Here is a 24184-nt window from a genome sequence, read left to right on the forward strand (position 1 = left end):
CATTGTTTGTGTGTTCTGTGTTTATTAAATTTGAATATAATATAAATATTGTGGATATAAACAGTAAATTCTTACTCAAATTTCACCAATAAATGTTTAAACAAATTCTTTGGTGACACTGCTGTGACAGTGGTGCTACAAGCACAAACATAAAACTCAACACATTTGTCTGCCTGTAAAGAAATAAAAATATATATACGGCGGTTTGCGCAATGGACATTTTTTATTGCACGTGAATAAGTCAAACATTTTCAAAGTAAGTTTAAATTGTCTCCTAGAATCTTTCCTGCTTGCAAGATTTAAAGGACGTTTGGAAAATCTATCGCCAAGGTGTTTACCAGTTAAAGTTGTTTAGATTCCATACACGTAGGCAGCAATTCATGCTGTTTTTTACTGGCGGTAGTGAATCAACTCCAGCTCGGAATCGTATGTCAAGTATTCTCACGAATAATGCAACTGATTTTAATCAGGCAAACGTGTTTTAACGTGGCAAAGTATCGGGATGCCACGCATGAATGTTTCAGCAGGGGGCGCGCTGACCACGAGGCGAGAAGGTCACTGGGCAGTCCAGTATTACTGGTAGGAACCTCCTGGTTACACCAACCCACAGGGGATTATTGTGTCCGTCCGTCGTGCAGGGAGGGGCTGGGTGGGGAGGGGCTGGGTGGAGAGGGTGGGGCTGGGTGGGAAGGGGAGGGTGGGGAGGGGCTGGGTGGGGAGGATGGGGAAGGGCTGGGTGGAGAGGGTGGGGAGGGGCTGGGTGGGGAGGGTGGGGTGGGGAGGGTGGGGCTGGGTAGGGGGTGGGAGGGGTGGGGCTGGGTGGGGAGGGGCTGGTCACACCGTGGTGCCCTTATAAAACTCAACGTTTAACCTACTCACGCCGGCTTGTGCCCGCCCTCACAGTCGGGCATATTTGCGGAATACACCACGCCGCTGGCCATTGACCGAGCAACCCAACGTTCCTACCAGCTCCCTCAGCAGGAATGTGTTTTGTTGATTGTTGTATTTGGAACAATCATTGTTGTACAGTTCCATTTAAACATTACTGGAATAGTGGTTAACGAGAGTTATTTTGTTTATCAATAATTGTGCACTACTATTGTAACAGCTAGAATTTCGATAGCAATGTTTTATTGAGTTTATACGAGCAAACCGCACATCCTTCCAAGCCAGCCAACCAGAAAAAAACTTTTAATCTTATATAAAGCCCTGTCTCCACGCATCTCTTGCCTTCTCTGTACTCCATACCCAAATATATCTCAATTTCTCATTGTGTGCCTGTTTCTAACAGTTCCTCTATTCATCTGTTCCCTCTTTCACCTCTCCCTGTTTCTCGCTCTCACCTTCACTCTCCTTATTCCCACCTCTCCTTTCCCCGTCTCAATCGTTTTTGCATTTAACCTAATCCTGAAACTGTTTATTCCCTTCCTCTCACTCTCATCTTTTTTGCTTTGCTCTCTCTTTTCGGTTCATGCCCTTTCACTGTGTCCCCACCCCTCTCATCTCGGCTCTCTGCCTCTTCCGCCATCGATCTCCCTCCCTCACCTATCTCCCTCTCCTCTATCTACCTCCCTTATCTCGCTCTCCCTCTCACTCATCTATCTCCTCTCACAATTGCGCGGGTTTCACGGCTCGGGTGGAGAGTGGATTTGGGGGAGGTGTGACGTCGGCGTTATGCGCGACCCCGGATCGATGCACCTCCGATTAGCACGGTTGGCAACGTACGGTGTGAAAGAAGTTCAACATACGGTACATATATGCAACGTGGTGGGATATTGGTGATGTAATCACGCAGATATGCACAGTCGTAAACGGAACAAAGGCGAATAAAAAAGTGCAAATGTAATGAGAGCAAGAGGGACCATAAAAAGTTAGGTACATGTGCAAGTCATTCTTGGATCTTTCGGTAAAGTCACGTAGAAGGGAAATAATAAAAATAAAACACAGTAAGTATTATTTTCTTTTCCTTCTACGTGGCTTTACCGAAAGATCCAAGCATATGAATCCCTGCAATCACGAAAGCTTTAAATCGAAATTTACATGTGCAAGCTCTATATATTGCGGTCTAACAGTGACATAAAAACACTTGCAAACATCTGGGAGCAAAATACACCAGAAAAAGTGAGATACATGTATAAGTATGTTCTGTGTTTAAGTTTAATCGGGAAATAAAGTGGAGTGAATGGAGGGAGCATGTTTTATTTTGGGGGGGGGGGGGGGCAGAGCTTTGTGACGTCACATTTGAGAGGGGATCTGACTTTTTGTGACGCCGTATGACGAGGGTCAAAAATCGCCCAAAATCGTGTGACGTCATTCATGGACGGCCCCATATGATTTTATGTTTCACACAAGATACGCGAACTCAACAGTGGCAGCACGGCGTTACATTTACGGGCGGTCACCTTGACGAGAGTGACCCCCGTGGGACCTCCCGTGACCTCTCACAGGGAAGCGACCCCACGCGGTCACGGCCGTGACCCGCATCGCGCGATCCACGAAATCGATACTCAGAGAATCGCTGCGCTGAGAATCGCGCGCGCGAACCCCCCCACCCGCCACCACCCGCCCTGTCATCGCGACTGCGATTCGCCGACGTCACTTCAATAACCCCCGCCCCCCAAATCGCGAATCGAGAATCGGTTACGTCGGGAATCGTTCCGACGATTCTGGAATCGATTATCAGACCTCGCTCATAGGAATCGCCGCACGCCTGCCGCAGTTTTGCCGCCACCGCCGCCGCCGCCGCCGCGTCCCATGTCCATGTCGCGCTCGCTCCACGCCTGCGAGCGGCTGTCCGTGCCGGCCCTGCGGCAGCTGCTGCGGGACACGGACACGCTGCTGTTCGACTGCGACGGGGTGGTGTGGCGCGGCGCCGACGCGCTGCCGGGCGCCGCCGCCACGCTGAACGCGCTGCTGCGGACGCCGGGCAAGCGCGTCTTCTTCCTCACCAACAACAGCTCGGCGACGCGGGCCGGCCACGCCGACAAGCTGCGGCGTCTCGGCGTGCGCCTGCCCGGTGGTGGGGACGACGACGACGACGACCCGCAGCGAAGCGTGTACGGCACGGCGCACTGCGCGCCCCTCTTCTTGCTGCTGCAGCGGCAGCAGGAGCAGCAGCAGGAGGAGAAGCAGCGGCCGTACAAGGTGCTCCATTCATTGACGTTCGGAGGAACGTTGCACTTTTCATCTTCTTGGTTCTGTCGGTAAAGTCACGTAGAAGGGAAGTAATAAAGTAATACAAATAAAACATAAAACAATAAAAAAAAATTCTCACGTTTTAAAATAAGTAAATATTAAAAGTTATACTAGATCAATAATAAACCATAAATAAAAATAAATAAAATTCTCACGGCGTTTAAAAAAATAAAAAAAATACTAGATAAAAAATAAATAAAATTCTCACGACGTTTCGGCCACAACGCAAGCAGCCGTCCTCAGGTGAGGACCAGGGTTGTCGGGAAGACAGCGTCCCAATGTGACTTGACCGACAGAACCACTTGTGTGAATGACGCTGCGAGAGTGGGATGTGTGTGTGTGTCTTGACAGCTTTGTGTGTGTTCTTGGTTCTTTCGGTAAAGTCACGTAGAAGGGAAATAATAAATATTAAAAGTTATACTAGATAAATAAACCATAAATAAAAATAAATACAATTCTCACGGCGTTTAAAAAAAATAATACTAGATAAAAAATAATAAGTAAAATTCTCACGACGTTTCGGCCACAACGCAAGTAGAAGGGAAATAATAAAATAAGACAAATATTAAACAATAAAAAAGTTTTTATTTTATTTTCTTGCTGTGGATTTCACACCTGATGACGATTGCTTGTGTTGCAGTCGAAACGTCGTGAGAAATGTTTTTAATTGTTTCAAGAATATGAATCCCTGCAGTCACGAACGCTTTAAATCAGCTTTGTGTGTGTTAAACGTTAACGTAGGTGGGGGGGGGGATGTGGATTCAAGGCATTATGCTGAACCTCCCTGTATTCACTCGTGCAGCAACTTAGCCCGAGCACGTTGATAACCCCATTCCTGTATCATATATCTGCATGTTTATATCGTATCCAGAGTTTCATAAACCCCTATTATGAAAGCCGAAACCTCTGTTTGATTAGCGCTTTTATGGCACGAGAATGGTTGGTACATTGTCGTCTCGCGTTTAACGCCTTCGAAGTAGGAGGGCTTTGAAAAGTTAAACAGCTCTCCGTTGTGAGTGCATGAAGTGCCAAGCAAGTGATGAGGCTGCGTGTGGTTTCCATTGGAGACCAGCCGCTGTAATCACAGTGTATCGGTTTGGCCATGTTTGTTTGTTGTAGTACAGAGTCAGACTGATGGCCTTAATCTAAGTTGTCTTGTGGTTGTTGTTGTTGTTTGACTTGCATCCCACTGGGATTTTTGCACACAGCGTTGGTGTACGGTTTTATTTCTGCAATATTTTGCTGTCTTTTCTTGGAATTTCTGTTTACACTTAGTCACATATTCACTTTAAGATGTTTTTTGTTCGTGTTTTTGGTTTTTGTTTGTTGCGGTTGCACCCGATTCAAGAGACGAATGGCTCACAGGGCTTTACCTAATACATGAACTTGAACTTGTAATCGCAGCCATTGGCCGTGTGAGAACGTAGAGACGGATTCGTGTGCCCTCCCATGTGGAGTGGCCACGTGGTTGGGTGGCCACAAGTTTACTTACGTAACCGTGCTGTCGCAGGCAGGTTCGAACGACCGCGAAGTTAATCTCTCGCGGTAAGTTGTGTCCATCTCCCAAATCCGGATTGTTGGAATCTGCTGATAACGAGAACATCCTCTCTGGTCTCGCCTGTTTCGCCGACAAGAGGATGACGAGTCTGACGCATTGTTAGTCGGTCGGCTTTGTTGGTGGCAGGGGGGGGGGGTGTGAAATGATGGGACTCATTTGGGGTATCGTTGAGTCACCAGCGTGTGCACATTTTTTAAAAAATCCTTTATATTAAGTTCACTTGCTTGCTTGCTTGCGAGCTTACGACCATGCAAATCTTTCGGTCGTTTTTTAACCCACTTCCCGTGATCCAATCGAGCTGACATTTTGCACACAGACTCGTTGTGCGTGACAATTTATTTTCGTGAAAACATTTTTCCTAAATTTTCCACTTTTTAGGGAAAAAAAATGTTCATATTTAATTTAAAATACCAATGTGATTAAAATGAAACTCTTACTCAAGAAAAACAGAAATGAATAATAAAATAAAACCGATGCCACGCATATAAAGGATTTATAGTGAAAAACTAAGTTTTTACGGGTTAAATTTTTACTGCTTCCCATTAGATATGCGGATTCTCTCGGTGATGAGTTTTCTAATTGCGTGGAAAGTAATTTTCGCGTTTTGACAATTGGCACGGTATGAATGATTCATTATGAAGATTCTGAATTGAGTAGCCCTTTTGAAAACACTATGCCCCTAATAGTAAGTGTATTTCTGCAATCCTTTATGCGTTAATGGAGCTCTGTGGAATGTTAACTGCTGCTCTTAAAAATAGTTACGATGTCAAATGTGTCAAAGCCAACACCTCGCATGTGTTACCCGCATCACCTCTATGAAAACGACACGTGTAAACGAGGGCTCCACAGCACACCTACGCGTGTGTGTCTCTGAAAGCATCCACGATGCTGTAAAAGTAGTTAGCGGACATCAAGTCTTTCTTTAAGGCCACCTTGTTGTGTGCTAGACAGCACATTACAGATATGGTAATGTGAGAGAGGTGTTCTATGAATATAAAATGCCTTGTCATGTACGCTGGTGATACGCCTGAGAAGCGTCGCCCTACCTGACCTCGGTAAACCAATCATAACACTCTGTAACACAATTTTTGTTTCTGGGTGCTAAGTGTTATTTTTATAATTGCTTATGCCATTTCCACACTTTGCGAACAATCATCAGCCCGAGCTCTCAATGTCCTGATAGTGCATTGTCTTTGTGCTGTTCGCCTTTTGGCGTCCTCTGGTCTAACATTGTTTGAGACTAGGCTCTAAAGAAAGCTGTCTCTGGTGTGGACCAATCCGTTTCAAAGATAATGCATCATATACTGTCAGAGCATGTTTTTTGTTTGCATGTTCACCTGAGTGAGAACTTATTTCACGTTGTCAATCTCCACAGACACTTTTTAATGCCTTAAGACTGTTAAAACGCAAATGACTCATTCCACCTTAAACAGTGTGTCATCTGAAATTGTCAATCACAAACCACACGCACACACACCTTTCAAGCCGATGTAAGACCGGTTTGAACTTTCTCCCACCCCCGCACCAGCATGTTGAAACATAGCCAAACAATCCTCATCGTGTGGGTAAGGCTTTCATCCAGAACTGTATTGACAAATACCTCTAAATGAGTATTACTACTACTTATAAATACAGAAGTAAGCTTCATCCAGAAGCAACTTTTGTAATGAAAAACAAGTCAAGTAGTTGAGTATAATCATGTTACACGTCTCTTGTCAATAGCGCTATTGAAAGTGTTGTAAAATCGAAGTGTCTTTCTGCTCAGACTAGTGTGGGATGGTACTTATCTTCTTTCAAGACCGTGAGCCTGCGATAAAAATGCCACATTCTTATGATGTGGTGCCAGGTTCTCCAGTGAATGAGCATTGTTGACATTTCAGAATATGGAATGCATATTATGAACTTGAAGGGACACACATTTTCATACACAAGCAAACAGATATGGAGGCATGCAATTGAGGAGAGGAAACACAAAAAACATCAACACATTTGCACATAAAACAGAAACCCAAACTTATTTTATATCTGAAAAATCAACAAACTGCAGGAGGCTTTCAGAGAGAAACTCTTATCAGTTAATGAAATGGATAACAGTAACCTTGCTTGACCCCTTTTTGCGAAGTTATTAAATTATCAAATCTGCCTTTATCCTCTGGCCAGGTAGCTTTAATGACTCTACAAACAAGAATTGCACACTCATGTTGTGTAATGCAGGCTGTGTAATCCACATTGCATACATGTGAAAATAGTTGTGCACTTTGAACGTGTGGCATGTATTGAAGCAGAGCATGCCTGCGCTAGGCAATGGTTTATTGCAGATTGCGCAGCCGTGCGTCTGCTGGATGCTTGTTGGGCGCAAAGTTCTGAGTACAAAACGTTTGTCTACTCATCGAGCCTGAGTACAGTGGTGTGTCCGATGCCTGCGCTTGCAGCCACTCTGTCCGTGCAAAGACACTTGATGGCACTGCGAAAATATGCTTATAGATGTGAAAGAAGCTGATGCCCTGTAAAGTGTCAGCTTTACAGCCACCAATACTAACACATTAAAACATGAGTCTTTACATCGGGACAAAATGTACAACAAAAATACCTGGGGTATCTGATCGAAAGCGATATTGACTTGAACTTAATCTAAACTATGTAATATGTGCTGCAGTTTCCCCATGCTGAGAAAGCAAGGTATTAATTAAATAACTTGCCTTATTAAACACCGCATGTATTTGCAGCTACTGTATGTTGAAAGTGGCTTTCTGGAATCTGCAATAATAATGGATTAATGCTGTTATGAGGAAACAATAAGCTACAAGATGGAGTTGCGTTTTGGTGTGATGGCACATCTGGCTCTTGATGTCGCAGAAGCAGGAAGTAGCAGGACGTTATTAGCACATTCGGAGACTACAAGACGTTGATATTACTTCCGGATGTATTTGCTTGATTTCAGTTGAAACGCTGCCCTTGACTGGGCATTTTTATGTTTTAATGTTGTCCACTTGTTGTGATTGGCACATGGATGTTAGTTTTGATTCTATCTGCCACACCCTCCATCCCTTTTGCACTCAAAACCAGCTCCCTTAATCTGGCCTTCCTCTTCGTATTTTTCTCTTCCACATATTTCTTGCTCCCACAACACCAGCCCATACTCACAATTCCCAGAATCCTCCCCTTGCCTCAACAATTAACCCCATGTTCACTGTGACCAGTCAGCATTGATGGACCCCATGAGGTTCACTGCCAGTAGATGTAGTTAATCGAGAGTCACGTGTATTGTCACCTTTAATGTTGACACTAACTGTCCTGCGAATCCTTCAGGATAATTATTGACTTCAGGTCTCATGCCCGCCAGGACGAGGATGTCTGCAGATAATGAGAAACGTTGCAGACGGGTTTGACCCAACCTCACGGATAACAGCATTCGCCAATAAGAGTTTTTCTGTTGTTGCATATGATATTGGTAAACTGTGGCCTGTCACTGAATGGAAAAATAAAATCATAGTTTAGATTAAATAATGTGCCTTGACATTGCTGCCTTCCATTGCTTGGCAGTAGAAGAATGTTAAGCTTCAAACATGTGTAATGAGCGACTTCCGTGACACATCGTGTGGAGGGTACTTCTTTATTACTCACACTTAACACAGCACAGGCCAACACTTATTCTTTCTCCCACTAAGTACAACACTAGATATTAACGTCTCTACTGGCTACACACAGCCGATCACTCAGCGGGGTCCCATCGCCCTCACTCGGCTATGCCGCTGGCTGGCGGCGTGACGATGACGGCGATGGAAACCACGCAGGAGATCTTCCACGTGGCCTGGCGACGGAGAGAGATGTCGGCGAGCAGCGACGCAGCCAAATATTAAGGGTTTGCTGTACACAGCCCAAGGGAACTTGGCTCCATTCTTATGCGACTCATTTATTTAGAACTGCCCTTTGTGTTTAGTTTGTCTTTCTCCTGCACCTCTGATTCACATGGTTGGCTATGTATGCTGCGAAAGAAGTTCAACATACACATGTAATTTTCACAGTTATGATCATCTCTGTGATTCTTTGCAACAACAGCGCCTCCCGTAGCAAATGATGACACCAACAGAAAGTTCTCTTCATGTGTAATAATTTTCACTGTCGTCCTCATCAGCCATGTTCTATCGCTGTGGATGAAGGCCTCCCATGATGCCACAATCCATCTTACTTCTGCACGCGAGCTGATCTAATCGCTGCATTTTCATAGAGGTTGCCTCTTGGACATGTTCCCTGCTTTGGCTGCCATTCCATCACCAGTCCCATGCATTGGCCTTCATTTCTCCTCGCAATGTGTCCTACCCCATACCTGCTTACTTTTCCCAATGGTCAATGTGATGTCAGTAATTAGTGTTTGTTCCTTTATGGGTTTCTCTTCATCTCAGTGTAATGTTTGTTATACATGCATATCTCTGTGAACTTTTCATTTCTTGTGCTATTTCTTTCAATGAAACAAAGTGAATAAGCATTAGAACGACACAACAACAGGATTGTATGAGTTTAAATCGACCAAAAATTATTTTGGATATGTTCGCTACGGTTAGAATCATCATGTGCTTGTGCGTGCATGTTCATCACTATTTATCTTGAAATTGCAGCAGTATGCACGAGTGCTCATGCTCACATGTGGCAGATGCCACAACCACATATTTTTCCACATCCCTGCTCATTCGGACCCATAGATGTTGACTCTCCTTTAATGCTTTTGCAACTATGTTGTAGGCTTGCATTTCCAAGATTGTCACGTGACTTATTTTGTGCGTTCTTTTTACAAATGTAATTTTAACAAGCAACAAACCAGGTTGACTTGTGACAATTAATTAAAATGTAACTTTTTTGACCGATTGACTTGGATACCTAAAGTAAACCAAAGGAATACATCAATTTAATGAGCATATGGCTGCTGTAGTGTCATATACTATTGTCACATCGTAACATCACTGGTGTGACATGACTTCTCAGCACGTAATATAATAGTATCACATGCTGTCCTCATATCCAAGGCTTATACGATAAGACTCAAAGATATATACTTAAAATTACCTCTTTTTATTTACAAAAGTTACAAATGTTTTAAATGGAGACGTGTTTTAGTTATTAGAAGAAACACCCACATTCTATTTGAGACTAATAATAGTGGAGTGGCCTATTGGGGTACAGACATATATATATACACCTGTCACCGAATATCCTTGTGTGGATACCAGTAACTAAAAATAGCATTCAGCATAAAGTGTTGAAAGATTTACAGCATTTGGTTTGAGACGTACAAATATTGAAAAATGATGTCATAATTGTTTAAAGAAACTTGTGGAGCTGCTTTTAAATTTTAATTGAACGTGAACTGTTTAATGCAATGTGAAGTTACACAGGTGTAGTGGGTTCCATGGAGGCATACACTTGAACTTGGAGGCAACACGTTTATTACCACACTCCACCAGGGTTACTACATGAACGTACACTAGTTAAATGGACCCCAACAGGGTAACTACATAAACGTACACTAGTCAAATGGACCCCAATAGGGTAACTACATAAACGGGTCAGGTCAGCAACATACTGCCTGATCCACGATGCCGAGCGTAACAACCGAAGACCGAAGAGACGTAGCCCCGAGAGTTCCATTCCAACAGACAGCCGCGATCGCTCTCGGGACTTCCCTTTTATGCTCGAAGGGGGGTCTCGCTCCGCCTTCGGCCACGTCCTCTTCTGGCTCTTACCAGAAGGTTCTCGACTAAGCATCACGTGTCCCTCGAGCCCCCTTTTTGGGCCCCCTCACTACCCTGTCCCGGTCACGTGCCCTCTTGGGTTCACACAGACTGTCACGTCCTTACTTGCCCTCTCTCAGACCGTCACCAGAACTATGCCCCCTAGGGTCCGCTTGCATGCCATACCCACTCTGGTGCCAGAGAGAGGCTCAAGACGCACAGTTCCACTCTTGTGACAGTAGCTGGCGCTAAACACCATCGTGACTCTATGTACGTCACTCCATCAACCCTCCCTTTTAGAAAACACAGCCGTCCTGGCTGATCACTAACCCCTTAACCATAACAACAGCAACAATAAAAAAAAAGAATGCCTCCCAACAATAACAATGAACAACCGCGAATGAGAATAAATACAATATATACAATACATACAATTAACCAAGAATGAGAGAGAGAAAGAAAAGAGAAAACAAATGTCAGCAAATGTACAAGGGCCGACCCTACCTCCTGGCACCAAAACCCACAATCCTACCCCTGTACTCGTGTCACCACCCGCGAGCACAAGAAGACCCAGGATCAGTCAATGACCCATCCGGTTCGTGTGTGTGACCACCAACAGACGGTGCGGGAACGATTATCGCGCTGGAGGAGAGTCCCCATTGTGACTCTATTTAAGTCACTACACAGGCATAAGGTTACGTGCCCTGTAATTGCATATGTACCGAGCGACATTACTTGTGGCTATATATGTGAAGCTATGCAACTCGCTGATCACCCTTTGTGCTTTAAACAAAATTGCAGATTCTAACTTGCTTACATCACAGCCCTATACTTGGAGAATGTAATCGTTATTGTACAGGAAAACTTCACCGAATGTAGTGATCATGGTTCTGGAATACCGTCTTGGGAAAAACCGCGATCGGCAAATTTAAGACCTTACAGGAAAACAGGGTTACATTCCTGGGTCCCAAATGATCACCCTCTCCCTCTTTATTTAAATAACTAGTTCATATATCCTGTCTTCACCAGGCAAAGTGTTGAAGAATCTGATATGATTTGTTTTTATCTATGATCAGACACTAACAACTACTCCAAAAATGTGTTTTTGTACGCAAAAAATCTGACATAGTTGACTTGATTCAACTTCTTATTTAATCTAATTGTCTTCTTGGTCTCCCTGTATCTGCTCTCACTCTCCTCCAACAAATAGAAAATGCTCTGCAAGGGTTATTTTCAATTTCCCCATTAATTGTCACAGTTCTCCTCTCTATTTAAAGCTTTCGTGACTGCAGGGATTCATCTTCTTGGTTCTTTCGGTAAAGTCACGTAGAAGGGAAATAATACAAATTAAACATAATAAAAGAAAAATTATCACGACGTTTCGGCCACAACATAATCAGCCGTCCTCGGGTGAAGAAACAGAGCTGTCCATTGGGATGCTGTCTTTCCGACAGCTGTTTCTTCACCTGAGGACGGCTGCTTGTGTTGCGGCCGAAACGTCGTGAGAATTTGTATTTTATTATGTTTAATTTTTATTATTTTATTATTTCCCTTCTACGTGACTTTACCGAAAGAACCAAGAAGAAGTTCTCCTCTCCTCCTTCAACTCCACTACAGCTGTGTTTAATCTCATCATGCCCTTGCCCTACCTTATCTTGCCTCACCTTATCTTGCCTCTCTAATCTCCTTCTATGTCCCCTCTCCTCTTCATTCCCAATTTCTGTCTCTCTCTGTCCCTCCTTGTCCTTGTGCCCAATCCTGTTTTCGGTCGATCTCCCTCCTGGAATAAACTTCCCCTGTACATTAAGCAGTCACCCTTCATAACCTCATTCCGTTTCTCCCCTACCCTTTCATAATCTCTAAGTACCCTCGATCGCAGTCACTCATTCCTCAATATTTGCATTGCAATCTTCCAATTAAATACATTTTCTTCTGTCACTTTTGTTTTACTATTTCAAGCACCTTGAATAAAGCTGTTAAAAAATATTAGATTATCCAGTAGCATGTGTTTTAAACAAGCACTCTTTAGCCTTTTGGGTCTCCTAAGCAGTTGGAATTGTAAATCAAATACTGCTGGATTGCCATATTTTTTTGGCAAGACCACTGCATTTACACAATGGGGGCCTGTCTAACACCAATATCATTGGTTGAAAAGAAATAAATGTTCAACAATACATTAACAGGTTTTTATTTATGAACAGCAACTCAAACTTCTCGTTGCTCAAGCCCTGACCATAGCTATCCCGTAAGTGCATGAAACGGAAGCTACTGAGTAAGACGTCTTGTGCTGCAAGGTGGAGGGTGGAGTAATTTCCATATTGTGTCGTCGTGACCTGTGTTTGGAAAGCTGTGTGCGGAGCGGCATGGTTGTGATGTAAAAATACAACACTGATAAAGCTTTATTTGACTAATTTACTTCGTGAAATTAAATATGTTACAATAGCACCCACGTCAAGCACAAGGCTGATTACAAGCAAAGTTATGCACGTGTGGTTTTTATGTTTAACATGGGAATACTGTGTGCAATGTTATACACACTATGCATACGAGTCGGTATGGATATCACCAATAGGCAGCAATTAAACTAACCCTTGTCAGTACCTCACCAATGAACAATGTGAACATTTAATGACGTGAACATTAATGTCACATTAATGTAAAATACACGCTATGTATCTTTTCTCAACATTTTCTCTGCTGAACTAGGCCTTGCAAACTACATGAATATTCTTCAGTGCATTCTTTCATGCAGGATAGGCTACTTTTATAGTAATCTAGGTAATTTCTTATTACAATGGGTTTTTTGTATGATGTTAAAACATTAAACGGATCTTGTGCACAGTTATTTGTGAAAAGAAAAGCTGTATTACGTAACCAAGCATAGGTTTCAGCAGCGGTAATACCTCTGGTGTTTTCCTGTTTAAACTTGTGGTGGAAAGTCTCGCAGAAATACAATCTTGTAAAACATTCGTCCTAAATAACATTTGTAAGGCACACTACTGCCTTGCAGTCTTTTACACTTGAGAATCTTCCATAACATTGGCAACCAACACAAAAAGTGACATTGCAAAATGGAAAATTACAAATGTGTGTGTGTGCCAACAGTGTGGTGAGGTTGCACATGCTGCTAGTTTTGGACACAACTACCCTGTGCCTGTGATGTAGAGATCTTACACAACATGAGTTCATGCTAACCTTGACTATGTATCATACTGGATACAACATGAGAAAATCCTTTCTTTCTGGATTCCTGTCTGTCTGACATGTGGGCAAGTGTGCTTGCATGTTGGTGACATCGCTGCGCTTATTTGCGTGATGACGTCACCAATATCCCACAGCGTTGATCCATGATCACGCATGGAGCTGACGTCACACCTCCCCCATACCGACCCTCCATCCTGGCCGTGGAGCCTGTGCAAATGTGAGAGGAGAGAGATGGGTGAGGAAATGAGATAAGAGGAGAGAGACAGGTGAGGGAGGGAGGGAGGTGAGGGAGGGAGGGAGATAGGTGAGGGAGGGAGATAAGAGGATGGCGAAAGAGACAAAACGAAGAGGAGAGAGGCAGGGAGAAAGTGAAAGGACATGAAATTAAGGGGAAAGGGAGAGCAAAATGGAAAGAGGGGTGAAGGAAAGTGACAAGCGGTGGGAGAGAGGATAAGGGAAAGGCAAGAGAGATTGAAACGGGAAAGGGAGAAGTGGGAATAAGCAGAGCGAGGGTGAGAGAGAAATGCAGAGAGATGGGGGGGGGAAGTGGATAAGATAGTGGAGGGAGGAGAGGAATATGAGGGAGAGATAGAAGAGGGAACTGGAATAGAGACTGAGAAATCGAGATAAGTTGGGATGCACAATACGGAGACGACAGAAAAAGTTGGTGACAGGGCTCTGTATAAGATTAAAACATTGGCTGGCTGGCAGGGGAGGGCTGGACAGTCACATCCAAAGGACGTACGAGTTGCTAGTATATATATAAAAGAGTATATGTAATTATATTTGTGTTAAGTAAACAAATGGACATTTTGAAATGGAAATGTACTTTTCCCCCACCCAGCCATTAACATGAGGCGCTGCCCTGCAGGTGTATCTGATCGGCAGTGAGGCCATGGCGAGTGCCCTTGAGGAGGCGGGGATCCCTTTTGTTGGGGGCCCGGGCCCCGAAGTGGACCTGGGCTGGCCGCCGGAGAAGCCAGAACTGGACCCGGATGTGCGGGCGGTGCTGCTGGGCTTTGATCGACACTTCAGCTACGCCAAGATGGTGCGGGCAGTGGCTTACCTCCGCGATCCTGCCTGTGCCTTCGTCGCTACCAACACTGACACCTGTCTGCCGCTGGAGGGGGACAGGGTTATTCCAGGTGAGCTGATGGCAGAGTTCGCAATCGGGTTTTGATTCCTTACCCGTACCCGGCCGCACCAGGGTCGCAAACGGATACCCGTACCTATACCCTACCCAATACCCGGCTACTCATACCCGGCCGGGTATCGGGTAGGGTACGGGTATCGGGTACCCGATTGCGACCTCTGGCTGATGGGCTCCATTTTACTTGCCTATATTACTGTTGAGCCCCCCACTGCCAATTGAGTCTTGGTGTCTTTCTGTATTTGAATACCTGCTGCAGCGGTCCATTGTGAGCATCTTGCCGAAGCGAGTGGAACTCGTCTCCTCTCAAGGCAGCGCGTGAAGCCAGTGGTGGACATTCTATATTCCCGTGTAGCTTGTCAACTCTACAGATGCAGATCTCTTTGTCCATGGTGATATGGGAGACCAATGGCATGGATCCTGTTATCCACGGAACTATCCACGATTTTACTCTCATCCACATGTTAACATAACCGGCGGATTACCCGCGAATAGGATATATTTGCAGTATGACCAGGGGCGGTTTCTTCATTAGGGCGATTGGGCGACGCACCACCAATGTCATTCAACCACAGAGTTACGCTTGCCGTTACTGTGCCTCTGGATATAGTCCAATCAGCGTCATGTCACGTTCTGTGGAGTACCGCCTCTTTTTGGGCGATTTCACTCCGGCTGAGAATTGCCCAGAGTGTTCCCATAGACTTACATTCAAAGATGTTTTTTTTTCGAACGGCGGGCGCTCCAATGCATTCTCTATGGCTTCCGGGAGGGCTCGCACTAACGTGCTTACGTCATCATACGTAAGCACGTTTCAGTCAACAATATTATTTGTCGCCACCTAGTGGAATCTTTAATAAAAGAAACTGAGTGTATTGTAATAATAGTGAGTATAGAAACAAACAAGATGTATTGTAAGAGTCACTTTATTTTTCATTAATATTAAAGAAGTGAAGTTGCCTTTACATGCTTAAGCTGTTAATTTATCCATTGCATGGGTGAACCTTATCCTTATCAATCATCCAGACATTTTCCCCCCCTGAGAGATTTTGCAGGAGCCGCCACTGAGTATGACTACTCTTATCCAGGGAAAAAATTGCGGATAAAAGGATGCTGTGCCACAAAAACGTATCCCAAAAGTAAAGGAAATGGCGAATAGGAATATGGCTACTATTTGTGACCATCCAACTTTGCCACAGCGCCTCGAAAGCAATTCCCTTCACCTGCCATGAGATCTTTATTCCTAAAACTTACATAGAAAGTTTAAACTTGAAAGGACATTCACATTGGATTTAGGGTAGTCTTGGAGGAAATAGCAAAAATACATTCCTGCGGAGGGAGCTGGTAGGAACGTTGGGTTGCTCGGTCAATGGCCAGGGTGTATTCCGCAAATATGGCCGACTGTGAGGGCGGGCACAAGCCGGCGTGAGTAGGTTAAACGTTGAGTTTTATAAGGGCACCACGGGGCGACCAGCCCCAACCCTCCCACTCCCCACCCAGCCCCTCCCCACCCAGCCCCTCCCTACCCTCCCCTCCCCACCCAGCCCCACCCTCTCCACCCTCCCCACCCTGCCCCTCCCTCCCCACCCAGCCCCTCCCTGCACGACGGACAGACACAATAATCCCCTGTGGGCTGGTGTAACCAGGAGGTTCCTACCAGTATAACTGGTTGTCTTGATCTATCGTACCGCACATTAATTCACAACCTGATTTACATTGTGACGATGTTTGTTGTTCATATGTACAGTACAGCTGACAATTATCTGTGACCTTGTTACCCACGTCTGCTGTTATCCATGGGACCAAAATGGTCTTAGGAAAATGTTTTGTTAATATTTAAAGAGATGGTTGATACTTCAACGGCGTTAGCGTAATTGGAGTGGTGCAGTGTCGTTGGGGAATGACTTTGAGAGGTCACTGGCTATCTATACATGTTGAGTGATTTGATATGTTGCCCTGCCTGCATAGCGGCATGCAGTAACTTTACCGAATCAGCTGAAAGCTGTAAAGTTATTTTTGAACAGGTTTGTACTTGAAAACGTATAATGCTCATATCTGCAGTTGCACTGAGGTTTTTAATTTGCAAATATTTGCACGCTAAATGTACTTTGATCTTAGCAAGTAATTGGTGATCAACTACGTAGATACATTTAAATATTCTGCATTAACTGACATTTCCATAAGCAAGTAGTGTAACTTGCCAAAATCTGACATGTTCAATTGCCCATAAATAATTGTGTTTTGACAGAACTGAAATTTCAATTAAATGCATGCACACCAACTGTTTAATTATATGCTCCTACAGAGAACGAGTCTTGTCTGTGATGTTGTTGAAAAACGAAAGTTTGATTACGTGGTAGAAGGTTCATTCTTGTGTGTTTGTGGTGTTGTTTCATCCTCGCCTGAGGAATGATGGGATGAATGGAACATGAAAAACGATTGTTAATAAAGCCATACATTTGTCAAATTCTAGCCTGACACCATAAATTACACGACTTCCTGGTTTGCATATTCCTCACATTTTTACCTTAATTTTATTGCTGTGAAATACGTCACACCTTACGAAAGAATATCTTTGTATTTTTTTGCAAAAAATGTCAAGATGTGGTGCCTGTTGCTGGTATAGAGTAGCATTTTATGATGAAAGCTGAATTCACTTCTCTTGCTAAATACATGCATCGAATTGTGCATTCGGAGAATCGATTGTTTTCGGTCCTTATATTTCAAATGTTATGGGTTCTTGTTTTCTTGTTCATGTTATTATTTTTTGCGGTTGCACCCGATTCAAGAGCCGAATGGCTCACAGGGCTATACCAAATAAATGGAACTGAAACGTGACTGCTGCAGTGGAATCGTGTTGACGAGCGGTGAATCGCATCACGCCTGATGATAACTGGGCTGTTGGCTTGATGAGTTTCGTCCGCGCCTGTGTGCTGTGCAGGCACAGGCAGCCTGCTCGCCGCCCTGGAGTGTGCGTCGCAGCGCAAGGCGGCCATCGTGGGCAAGCCCAGCGAGTTCATGTTCGAGTGTGTGCTGCGTGCCGAGAAGGTGGCACGCGAGCGCTGCTTAATGGTCGGCGACCGCCTCGACACGGATATCCTCATGGGCACGCAATGCGGCCTACCCACGCTGCTGGTGCTCACGGGTGTCTCTACGCTGGCCGAGGCGCAGGCCTGTCGCGACAGCAACGACCACGAGCGCCAAAAGCTGGCGCCCACTTACGTCATCGACTCCATCGCTGACCTGCTGCCTGCGATCGACGAGCTCTGATCACGTGTCTGATTTCACCTCGATTGCTTAGCAATAGCTATTACGTTTTTGCAAATTGTGATTCAATGCCGAATGGTGTCTCTTTATGCCTTGTTCGTACTCCATAATTAGCATTGTTTTGGAATTTTGCTATTTATAGTCCTTGCAACTATATCATCTTTATCCTTTACATAAAATGTTCTGATTACAGTATAGTTATCGGTGACTCATCTGGTCAGTATGTAATTATCTGTCATAGCAGCTTGTTGCTCATTAGAATTTTGCTAGTTACCAACATGTGAAATCATCGCTGCATAAAACCATGTTGGCCCTGTGTGCCCTGATACCATCACTATTTAAAAGCACTCGTAGAATAGAGGCGTGTCTCTTTCAAGCGTTCTTTATACGATAATTTGCTATAATGAGCAATTTTAATTTAGACCCATTTGTTCGCAATAACGAGCAAATTATTCGCTTATCGAGTGGAGACCGATAAATATGCATCCTGTGGCGGCAGGGGGTGAGAGCTTGCCTGGGTGTTTGGTTGTGTGGCACTAATGAGTGGGGTGGTGTAATGGTGAGCGTGCGGCACGACGAACCCGGTGAACTGAGTTCGATTCCTGCTCAAGGCCAACACCAGTGACGATTATCTGATCCGGTCCTGGGCCTCCCCTAGGTCGACACAGCCAGAAATGCGTTTTTAATATTTGGATTTTATAAATTTCCACGTGATCAACCACTTCGCTGAGCAATCATTTGTGGCCACATCTCTTCTGAAAAAGCAATATAGCTCAGTCGGCCTTAGTAAAATAAATAAAAATTTAGTTTCAAATGAGTACCTGGTACGGTGTGTAAACATCGCCACTAGGGAGACAAAGGCGGCCGGGCGTGGTACTGGCCACCCACCCCTATTGTGCCATACCGGCCTTTAAAGGTGCTCGCTAACAACACTTGCCCCAACAGTCTGTTAAGGCTATACGGGGGATCTTGCACTGTGGTTCTTAATGTGTCGTGTAATATTTGATTTTAATATTTATTTTTTAAATTATAATTTGTATTTCTCATGTTAAAAAAAAGTTTTTCAAGAGTGGACAATTTTGAGGCTAAAAACTTTGCTTTTAACATGGGAGTCAATGGGGAAATAATTATCGTTAAGCAATTTTCACGGAGCGTATCTCGTTAAGCGAGGCACGCCTATATTAACACATATCTTAGAGTAACAGAATGCTTTGAGTTGATTTCAGAAAAAAAAATCCAGGTATAAAGAAGTCGATTTTGACTCCAGTAAAAATGGGAATAAAATGAAATGCAAATGTTACAAACTCCTATCAACTTCATAACCACTGCTTGGAGCCACATTTTCCCGTAATTTCAGCCATGGCTGTCTGATTTAGAATTAATTATTCAAAGATGATCATTCCGTTATTGAAAGAAAACAAATCGATGAGCTGAATTAACCACCGTGAGATGACCAGCCCAGTGAACGCCAAGATCAATTCTGGGTGCAATTTCCTGTGCAGCTCGGTCATGCACAAGGCGATGCACTGTGTGTGGCGGCATATACAACAGACTGCAACTTCCACATCAGCTACGAGTCGGATGATTAAACCTACTCATTCATGCGCCCATCTATTTTTTTTCACTTGCATAAACCAATATTTTTTTTTGTATGAGGGGTTAGTGAAATATTTGGTTCTGTATTAAATTGTGTTCTTCAGTTTGTGATAACTGATGTCGGTTGCATTTGCAGTCGTCACTATAAATGTACTGTAGATGTGATACACGACCCCATTTAAAACACTTTCACTGCTCATGATAATCACCTGTGATCAGCACATGCTTGTATGGATCCACCCTGCGCTATGTATGGTGAGAATCTGGTAAACCTACTTTGGTTCTATTTGAATGTAGAAAATGGGAGAAACAATACAGATTGTGAGGACTTAACATTATGGGTAAGGCAGGCTGCCTGTTCGATTCGTGTGTGGAGGGTTCTACCTTATAAATAAATCACACGAGGTGCCCGTGTTGAGGCTTGAGTAACAGCACCACTGTCTGCCCTGCTCACATTTTGTATTTTATGCTTAATCCATCATGTCATGAAGTCGTGTACAGTGTTTGATGTTAAATTCCCTGACCTATATTATGGGCTATTTTAATTAGAATTGACCAGTGCAATGCTTCACATCGTTGGCAGTTTAAATATGAATGGTTAAAATAAGATTGAATGAAATACACACTTGAATTGCTGAATAGCAGATAATATATTTGATTTTAAAGTATTTACTATTATAAAACATCTCTATCAAATGATGTGTCACTCTTGAGACCCACAAGAACTCACTCCAGCACATGGTTCTGGTCGTAAGTTAACAGCAAGGAGATAATTTGTGTGGCTGAAGGTCAACAGACCGTAAAATGATTCACGCTTTTCAAGTGGCCACAAGTTAAATCCCACATACGTGTGATGTCTTGCCAGTTTTTGCCGAAGCTTCAAATGTCAACGTGAACACAGCCATTGTTTAACGTCACTGTTTTTATTAACAGTGGGTAGTGTAAGCAGTTTTGGTTGCGATCATTTCAATGATGTAGTTATTGTGTAGTCTGGTTGTTTTTGTTGGCTAATGCAGTACATACAGGAATGTAGTCGAGATGGAGATGTTTTCCCGACTGCTTACAATTGTAACTGCCTCATAACCCCAGTTTATTATTCAGGAAAGGTTTAGAATTTGGAAAATAGTTTTTAGCAAGTGCGATCCTGTTAAAATGACTGCTATTGATATTCAATATGTATGTTGAACTTGGTACTGTACGTAGCCAACCATGCTAATTGGAGGTGCGGGAAAATCGATAATATAAGCTCCGATATACTGTATAAGGTTTTGTAGCTTGGTAAAAACTTGTTTTCTAATCGATGCTGCCTTCCACTGGTAGTTACTCGTAGATCTTCAACAGTTGAGGTGGGGCACATTGTGTGCCCTACCTCCACTTCCCCCCCAGCCTGTTGCCCACTACCTTCACTCATGAGCAAGCCATTGTGGTAGCAGGATATACACAAGAACAAACACCCTTTCTCTCCACGAACACCAAGAGAGATTTCGATTTAAAGCTTTCGTGACTGCAGGGATTCATATTCTTGGTTCTTTCGGTAAAGTCACGTAGAAGGGAAATAATAAAATAAGAATTTTTTTTTTCTTTTTATTACTTTATTATTTCCCTTCTACGTGACTTTACCGAAAGAACCAGGAATACCAATAGAGAGGTAAGGAAGAAAGAGACCTGACCCCTTAAAACAAGATGCAGAGTAGATCATCTTCAGAATTGAGTGTAACAATCACCAGAAACCCAAGGTGAGAGCATATAACGGAACAAACACCTGTATCTTAACTGACCACTGATGAACCCCTGACCAAACTCCTAAGGATTGAGCAGCGTGTCAAAGGTATGGGTGGGAGAAACGTAGACTGTGGCATCAACTAGAAAAACAAGTTTACAAGGAACACAACCTTATTGTTTGTCATTTCCACCGTCCACTGGTAGTTATGACTTGGCAAGAGTACTCATGCCTCCGAGTTTCACCGGCTCCTGTCGTAACAGCAAAAAGCTGCCGAGATTGTTGCAATTCGACGAGATTTAAATTCATCCATGTCTCCCGAACATATGAAGGAATGTTTGGAAGTCTGCATGGCCACTTGCACAACGCATGCCGTAGCGAATGCTTGAGGATGCACTAAACGTCGTGATACCTTTTCATTTGTAAAAGCCAAAAAGAACACACGGGATAATAGGTTTACAGTATTTTGCAGCTTCCCTCGGTTCAACCTGTACTTCTAAATAACTTTTGGAAACGTTCTAGCGAGCATGGATGTTTCTGTCTGCACCTGCTGTTGGTGTAAAAACTGAGGAATTGCTTAGAGCTTATGCATAAATACCAGTGGACGGTCGCATTGACGACGAAAACAACACTACCATGTATATTAGATTATCTGTCATTGTGTTCATGCAGTTGAAAGATGCGATGTACTTTGCGAGACCAGGAGCATTGTAGATGTGTATTTGCAGTTAGAATGCCTTGCAGGCCATTCTAAATTGTGCGGTTTTGTTTGGGGGTACCAACACACAATGGTCTACTTAGACAAGCTATGGTACCAGGGTGTTTGTTATCCACTGCCATTTTAAGTGGTGTATCTCGGTTACCAACACCATGCAGAAACTACTGGTGGCAACAATTAGGTCGTTGATGGCAGGTGGCTGAGTGACGGCATCCAGACCACCAGGTGACTCATGACTGTTCCGCTTAAATCAATGATTCACAACACAGTGAAACAGTTACGTATACAAACTAAATAATATTCCAAACATTTCACATAGTTGCAGATGCTTTTGAAACAACGTTAACAGTTACTACTCTTCCCAACTCATTTAATCTAAAACGTGGCAATGCAAACTAAACAATGGCATGGCACATATTTCATCACTTCAATTGTGTATTTTTTTTATAATAGGATAGCCCTACTTACCCGCAGAATTAAATGGTTCTTTTTGAAGTCTTTCTGATATTAATAACTGAACCAGTTGTGACTGACGAGGTTTAATTCCGTGCCTGTTTGACACGTTTCACTTCTGGCCAGGGATCTCTTGCTGCTCGTGGTTGATGTCGATGCAGTTTGTGCTCAGACCGTGAGAGCACTGGCGACGCTTATGGGTTGATCTTACCGCGCGTCTGTGGAAGAGATGCTTTAATAATTAATAAATAAAAACGTGCACAGCGTTAAAGGATTAATATATAATAGGCGACATTTCATCCAATGACCCTTATTCATAGTATTTAAATAGAGACCAGAGAAATAAAGTGGATAAGGATTGGAGACCGCACTTGACGATAATTAAATTTTAAAAAATGTATGCCCATTTTTTTTGTATTGCCATATGAATAGTTACAATATAGCTATTTAGTAGAGAATGTCTTCAATAAAAAAAACACGTTTTAACTTAATAAACGAATTTATGATGGAAGTTATTAAATATTGTTGGCACGTTAAATTTTGAAGAAATGTGTTCCTGTGAAAGCCAGACAGTCATCCCCTTAGCAATGAATTCCTGGGTCCATTTACCATTTCAATAAAAAAGGGATTTGAGTGCCCTGCATTCCTGAGCTGGAGAAATCTGAGAAATAAAATGTGAGGTACACATACATATATGCAACTAAAATAAGTAGACTAAAACTAAAACGAGATAAGGTTTGTCTAGCACTCAATAATAAAGATTGATTAAAGGAAGGTGAGATGTTCAGCCTACCTAGTAATTATGTCTATTTACGTGGGTATTTATATATGCACATATATACTACTGCATCTCGTGTGGTACACGATGGCTTTCACGGTACTGAATGCTTGAAATGCACTTGTGTCTTTGCTGAACAAAAAAGCACGCGACACTTTATAAAAGCATGCTTGATAAAGTGCATAAACCATTTTTACAGAGCTGCACACGACTACAGTACATTATTCTAACGTTAATATGCTAAATAGGGACATTAATTACTTAAAAAGCGAATTTGTCTCGTTGCAAAACGATCACTACCATGTACAGAATTGATGAGGTCCACAACCCTCCTGGTTCCTGTCCCTTATCCACAGACGTTAATATGCAATGGGACTTTGTCGTTGATAGTTGTGTACTGTATTGCACACTTATCAAATAACATAATGCACAACTGTTATATTTTTAGTATATACGGTATAATAATCATTTGCTGCCATTGTCAATACACTGTTGGATGAAGGCCTCCGCACGGCATGTATTTTGGGAATTAAGCTCTTGTTGGCTGTTTTAAAATAATTTATTTATAACAACCTCCAACCCCCCATGATTTCCAGACATTCAATAAATGGACATATAAAGACCAAGATTGCTCAATATTGTCAGTTCATTGTGATTTTGTTGGTATGTGGCTGTGCAGGTTATATTGTACCTTCTATATTGTTGTCATAGCTTTACATTCCTTGCAATAAGTAATACTTTTCTGACAATGTAATTAAAGTATACTGCAAAATGACAATTGTGCTTATGTTCTTATGCCGATTCTTCGGGCTATAATATGCT

The 24184-nt window shown here is 43.2% G+C and overlaps 1 protein-coding gene across 1 annotated transcript; it reads left to right on the forward strand.

The window, feature by feature from the left end:
- Positions 1-2630: 2630 nt before the first annotated feature.
- On the forward strand, positions 2631-23988 carry LOC133346405 (glycerol-3-phosphate phosphatase-like). The gene is made up of 3 exons (XM_061557935.1): positions 2631-3144; positions 14555-14828; positions 17772-23988. Exons 1-3 carry the CDS (start codon positions 2755-2757, stop codon positions 18098-18100), a joined length of 993 nt encoding a protein of 330 aa, XP_061413919.1. The 5' UTR covers positions 2631-2754; the 3' UTR covers positions 18101-23988.
- The last annotated feature ends 196 nt before the right edge of the window (positions 23989-24184 follow it).

This window comes from Lethenteron reissneri, chromosome 24, assembly GCF_015708825.2.
Source record: "Lethenteron reissneri isolate LAM-NWPU_2019-01 chromosome 24, ASM1570882v1, whole genome shotgun sequence".
NCBI lineage: Eukaryota > Metazoa > Chordata > Hyperoartia > Petromyzontiformes > Petromyzontidae > Lethenteron > Lethenteron reissneri.